The sequence below is a fragment of the Buceros rhinoceros genome, unplaced genomic scaffold, assembly GCF_000710305.1.
Source record: "Buceros rhinoceros silvestris isolate BGI_N320 unplaced genomic scaffold, ASM71030v1 scaffold5214, whole genome shotgun sequence".
Taxonomy (NCBI): Eukaryota; Metazoa; Chordata; class Aves; order Bucerotiformes; family Bucerotidae; genus Buceros; species Buceros rhinoceros.
The window spans coordinates 29151-35716 of NW_010406360.1; the positions used below are offsets into that span (position 1 = coordinate 29151).

Below are 6566 nucleotides of genomic sequence, written 5' to 3' on the forward strand. Positions count from 1 at the left end.
CGGCAGAGCAGGTCCGTGGGAGGAGGTGCTCCCTGCTGCAGGGGCGGAAGTCGGAGAGAGGGAGGTTCCTCCCTGCGTGCTGCTTTATAACCTTAACACGTAACAGTGCACCTGACCCTCTTTTGACCAATTAAATGTGGGGTTAAAGTACTTGCAGGGAATAATTGCTATTCATTCATTAACCAAAACAAGGAAGTTTCAGCCCAAACCAGGAAGTCTAGCCCAAACCGGGACAGCTGGTTTCTCTTAACCCAGAACTCCATAAATTATCAAAAAAGTTTCTGTTCTTTCTAGGTCCCTCTTCGGGTCCCACCATGCCAAGTATTTTCTTCTTAAGCTGGAACCTTCAAATCCTAGCTCACTTCACTGTGATATTAATGATGCTGATATCCTCATAGGGTTTGTCAGTTTTGGGATTGACCTTCACATTCGAGATTCTCTGAACAACTTCCATTCCTTTAGTCACTCGTCCAAACACGCTATGCTTGTTGTCTAGCCATGGCTGTTTAAGGGGACAGGAGGAGAAAGAAAAAGAAAATTAAAATAGAAAGCAGTAGGTATCAAACCAGACACTGACCTAGAAAAAGTGAACATGGATACATTTTACATGGTCAGCCTATGAAACCTAAGACCATGTAAATATCAGCATTTAAGTAAATAGTAGCATGCAGCTGATGATATTCCTACGCATTTAAACTCACCTTTTCAATTGTTTAAATTCTTTAAAGTACTACAGAGATCAAGTTTTAGCTATGCAGTAGCATTTTGTACTTTATTTTAGTACTCTCAGTTCACAGAAACGCTGTTTCAGTCTATGTCGTAGTAAGTTTCACAGCTGAATGGTGTCAGTCCAGAAAGCCGTGTCATTCAAAGTCATAATCATACAGTATGTGCAATTAGCAATCTGAATACAGGCACTGATATAACTTAATAAACCTCAACATTATGGTAGATGGGTGCTTTTTAAAAAAGACACACAATTTTCAAATAAGTGCTCTAAGAATGCAGTTTCTACGAGTGTTACCTTTAAGAATTTGTGTATTTTCTGTTACGATTCACATACTAAAATTCCTTTTTTTTTTCTCTTAAATTGTACACATATCAAAGGAAATCTTCAAGCCTGTATACTGGCTTCTCTAGCTATAATTAGGCAATATTAGGGAGTCATCCTGGTACTGTATCCAAATACTTGAAACAATCAAATGAATAACTAGATTCCCATCACATTTAAGCTAGTATATTAATATAAAGTACCTAGCAATACACAATTGCAAATTTACTAGGAATCTGATATCACCCTTACTCCAATTAAAGGCAAAAGGCCCCTTGATCAGAACTGACAAAAATACTTTTCTGTTTCTTAAAGGACGGTTTCTGTGAAGCTAACACAGTATTCATCATTGTGTATAACAATTAAAGGTTATTTAGATAATGCTAGGGTGTTCCTTCTTCCATCAGAAAATCCCCACATTTTTACTATCTAGTTAGCATCTCAGGCCTTAAATTGAGCTTCTAATATTACTTACAGTTGGCACTACTGTTATGAAAAACTGGGATCCATTGGTATTTGGTCCTGCATTAGCCATGCTGAGTGTGTATGGTCTGTCATGTCGTAAAGTTGAATGAAACTCATCTTCAAATTCTCCTCCCCAAATACTTTCACCTCCCATTCCTGTACCAGTTGGGTCACCAGTCTGAATCATGAAACCCTGCATAGAAATTAAATGTTATTACATCATCACATAGAATAAATAAGGAATAGTGGGTTTTTTTTTTTGAAACTTACTTGAAACCTTTCAACAAAATGTGTTAAAACGCTGTAGATAAAATAGCACTGAACGCTTCGTGCCTTAAGTGATAATCAAGTACTTGTGAAAAAACAAGTTTCTGCTAGTGAAGGACAGAAACCTAACTATTTGTTCTTCTGCGGTTAGGCAGTATCAGCTTGATTCTGGTGCAGCAAGAAATGCCTTCTGCCATGAAACAAAGTCTTAATTCAAGGAGGATACTGAACTGATCTTTCAATTTTCAGATTTCTTCTACCTGTCAGTTACAGAACAACTAATAAACAACTTCAGGAAGTGATAAAGCTGTTTAGAATCTTGGAGCTGTTCAGACTTTACATGAAACTCTGAAGTCATTCCAGAAATCTTTTGTGCAAAAGGGAAATGAAAGGGTTAACAGAGAAGCCTGATCACAAAGATGCCTTACCTAAACTAACAAAAAAATTAAGTTTTTACAAGTTACCTTGATGATACGGTGAAATATGTGTCCATTGTAATAACCATTTCTGCTGTGCACACAGAAGTTTTCCACTGTTTTGGGGCACCTAAAATCACATAACAGAGAGTACATGTTACAATAAATATTTAACTGTCCGATGGCAACACCATAAAGATTTCATCTGAGACTAAGATCCTACTCAGAACTAATGTGGCTTGGCTTGTCACTCACTGGCAAGGGCTGTACTATTACTGCAACCTACACACTACAGTTACGGATTCCAGAAACTAGGGCCTGATGGAAGGAGACATTGGTGAAGAGAGCAGCAGAAGACTGGCAGCAGCCCTACCAGGTAGAATCGAGGCTGTATTGCCTTACCTGTCCTTATGACGAAACATGAAATTGTTTTTGGAAAAGTATGGACTAGACTTAAATGGTTTAAATGTCAATCTACAGAAATGAAATATATGAATTCACTGTTTTGTAACAAAATCTTTGCGTATGTTAACATCACAAAGGAGAGATACTGAGACAATTATCTTCAGCCATTGTCATGAATAAAGCCCTTTTGCAATTATATACTTGGTTTTGGATATACACCAGACTAACATGCTGGTATATGTTGATCTTGAAGGAGCTGCAGTAACATAAAAATCTAGTACATGGCCACATTTGCAAGTTGCAAACTACTATTCCTCTGGCCTACACAGACTTAACTGCCAAATCTGCTTCTACTGCCAACATCTTTCAATAATTAAAGAAGAGCACAAATCATAAAAAAGAAAAAACCGAACCAAAACTTGCACCCATAACCGTTACTTAGATCTATTTTTACCCTACTTCACTGGTGTTTATTAAGAATCACATTCCTAGCTTGATATATTAAGAAACTATCAGGAAACAAGGACAGGAGAAAAAGGGGAATTCCTAGCTTGAAGTCTAATTCTTGGATACTGCCACAAAAAAGCAGTGAAAGATGGAAAACTGAAATAACAGAAAAACTACCAAATACATACTCAACAGGAAAAAGCTTGATATGAATATCTCCCATGCTTGTGTGGATGATGGCACTGTCTGAAACTCTTTTGGGACCTTCTGCCTGAGTGGCTGCCATGACCTCCTCTTTAGAAGGCTTCTCATTAAACACATCTCTGTCAGAATCCGCACTCTTTGTGTCCTCTGGTTCACGTTTGGTAAACTGGAGAACAAAAGAAGGGAAGGTTAGCTGCTTGGTTTTCTCTCCTTTTCCCCTTATCTTACACACTGCTCTGCACCCAAGACATCAATTATTGAACCTGCTAATTACCCAACTAGATTTGGAATGTAGGGAGAGAATTTAGAGACAATCTATCCTTGCATTTCAGCATATTGTGTTAGCAGCATTTCCACAGCCACAAATTCCAGTACAGCTACACACAAATCCAAGTGACTTTTTATAATGTTGTCTTTAAACCTCCTCCTCTTTTCAGCAGAAAGCCCACAGTAGTTCAGCATCTCTTCTTTAAAGAGTGGACAATATCATATTCTTTTACATTGAGACAGAACTGGCAGGTTTTTTCACAGAAGTGTCAGTTTCACTACAAACTCAATCCTCTTATTCCAATATGCATTAATACAAAACTACAGGAAAACAGGAAATTTAGCTCAAAGAAAGAGAAAGTTCAGAAATGTAGTTCTTATAGTACCTACAGGAAAACAGAAAATTACACGATTGCATTAGCATCCACTTAAGTGAGCAGGACACTTGCACATGAAATGACAACCTCTAATCTTTCTGTATGCATGTAGTCATGTTTTCTCTATCAGTGTGTCATGTTTCCAGATTTGGTCTAACTTCTCCTCCTCGCTTGTCAAATAACCGAGAAATGTATTCCATTATATATTGCACACTAGCCACACAAAGCTTTAGGAAGTATACTGTCTTGCTCCCATGGAATACATGGCCCAAATCAAGGCAAAGTAGTAACAGACAGAGCACTCTAACCTCCACAGGGACTGTATCTCAGATCAACTACTAACTAGTCTGGAATCGCCTGTCTGTTTGGCTTATTCATTGCACCTCACCTAAAAAATAAACTCTAAGCAGGAAGATGACTCCTGTTTTAGTTAGTTGCTCATAATGTATCAAATCCTGATGCTGCCCTGAATTCAATTATGTTTTATTACTTATTTTATAAAGTTAATTGTTTCTTTAGCAGTGTAAGATCTGGTTAGGTTTTTCAAATGGTCTTTTTTTTTTTTTCAACTAGAATAGCATATATGCTTCTCAGAGAACCATAATTGAAATATCAGTCATAACTATCCAGAAAATATTTGAACAATAAGTGAAACAATATTTCAATTTAAATAATTGAACAATAATGAAAACATTAAAGGTTACAAAGCTGTTTCTAGTAAATTTAGAGCTAGTTCAAGCTAAAAATTCTAGAATATACTTGCAATAAAGGAACTTCTCTAGAGAAGTTGTGTCCAGAAATACTCAAGACAAAAAGCACTGAAAAGGTGCAAGGAGAGAAATAAAACATAATGCAGAGAAAACATCTGTAGAAGAATGGAGTTATTTAACTCAAAACCACACACCATGTAAAACCTGTTTTTTTTAAAAGCCGTGCAGATTACTGTTGGATCTGCCTGGATATTCTGGAGAACAGGATTTTCAGATGCCTTCATCTCGATAGTGATTGCAGCACGATGTTTCTTTGCTACTCCTTGGAACAAAGCTAGCTGCATCACTCTGATGTTCTCTTGTTTTCCCAAGATACGAATACACCTGAAGAACAAGATGTACAAAGATGTAACTACTGTTAGCTGCTCACTGGCAGAGAATGTCTCCTTACGTTATAAAATCCGAACTGCATGGTCTGCATTTACTTTATGTTATCACATCCAGTGAGCCAGAGATTAGTTGATTACACATTTTTAATACAAATATGCTTTCCGTATTTTCTCATTTTACTAAGCTTTAAACTGCAATGACTCGTTACTAAGCATGGAAGTACCTAATGCAAGGCTCCCAAATAACAACAACAGAAAAAAGACCCCCACAGTGATATTAAGTTTTAAATATACTATAAATTTGACTGAATATGGACTTTCAAATAAACATATTTATCTCAATGTATGTCAATGGAACTTACCTGTTAGTCTCTACATTTATGACCTTAATGCCCAACATTGTTCCATAGAGAACAAAGTGTCCAGTTTCATCAAAAATTATATTAATTAATCTGACTGCATCCACCTTCTCCAGCTCACGCTCGACTGCCATACGTCGACCAAACTCCATGTCCGGTAGCTGCTGCCTCATCTGCTGAAGTTCAGTAAACATCTACAGAAAAAAAGAAAAAAATTATCACTATAATACGAACATATTTTAAACTTTTGATCCAGGAAAGCACTGATCCATAAGCTTAGAAAATACCAAACTCAAGGGAGTTCAAACTTAAACTTAACTCAAACTTAACTGAAGAATTAAAAAAAACCCCATGTAATATTCTAATGACACAATAGGTATATCGTAGTACCAGGCTTAAGCAAAGAAAAGGGAAGGGTCTAGCTGTCTCACAAAGTTCTTAGAAGATGACGAATTTAATTCACAGCATCAAAGAACGGTAGGGGTTGGAAGATAACTCTGGAGATCATCTGGTCCAACCCCACAGCTAAAGCAGGTTCCCCTAGAGCAGGCTGCATGGGAACGCGTCCAGGCAGGTTTTGAACATTTCCAGAGAAGGAGACTCCACAACCTCTCCGGGCAGCATGTTCCAGTGCTCCATCCATCACCCTCAAGGTAAAGAAGTTTTTCCTCATCTTCAGAAAGAACCTCCTGTGTTTGTTTGTGCCCTCTGCCCCTTGTCCTGTCACTGGGCACCACTGACAGAGTCTGGCACCATCCTCTAGACACCAATGCTTTAGATACTGATACACATCGGTAATAGCCCCTCTCAGTCTTCTCCAGGCTGAACAGACACAGGTCTCACAGACTTCCCCTGTAAGACAGGTGGTGCTCCAGTCACCTCTATCATCTCTGTAGCCCTCTGTTGGACCCTCTCCAGTAGTTCTTTGTCTTTCTTGAACCGGGGAGCCCAGAACTGTTCATACTCCAGATGCAGCCTCACTCAGGCAGAGTAAAAGCAGATGGGAACCTCCCTCAACCTGCTGCACATACTATTCTTCACGCACCCCAGGATTCCACTGGCCTTCTTGGCCACAAGGGCTCATTGCTGGCTCATGGTTAACTTGTCGTCTACCAGGACTCACAGGTTCCTTCTCTGCAGAGCTGCTTTCCAGCAGGTCAACGGGGAGCCCAGAACTGTTCATACTCCAGATGCAGCCTCACTCAGGCA

General features: G+C 38.6%; 1 protein-coding gene across 1 annotated transcript; it reads right to left on the reverse strand.

Moving 5' to 3' along the window:
• Positions 1-267: 267 nt before the first annotated feature.
• On the reverse strand, positions 268-6540 carry PPWD1 (peptidylprolyl isomerase domain and WD repeat containing 1). The gene is made up of 7 exons (XM_010134046.1): positions 6481-6540; positions 5361-5551; positions 4804-4993; positions 3240-3421; positions 2248-2329; positions 1527-1709; positions 268-502 (listed from the first exon to the last, which is right to left on the reverse strand). The coding sequence occupies exons 1-7, from the start codon at positions 6538-6540 to the stop codon at positions 359-361; spliced, it is 1032 nt and encodes a 343-aa protein (XP_010132348.1). The 3' UTR covers positions 268-358.
• Between the last annotated feature and the right edge of the window lie 26 nt (positions 6541-6566).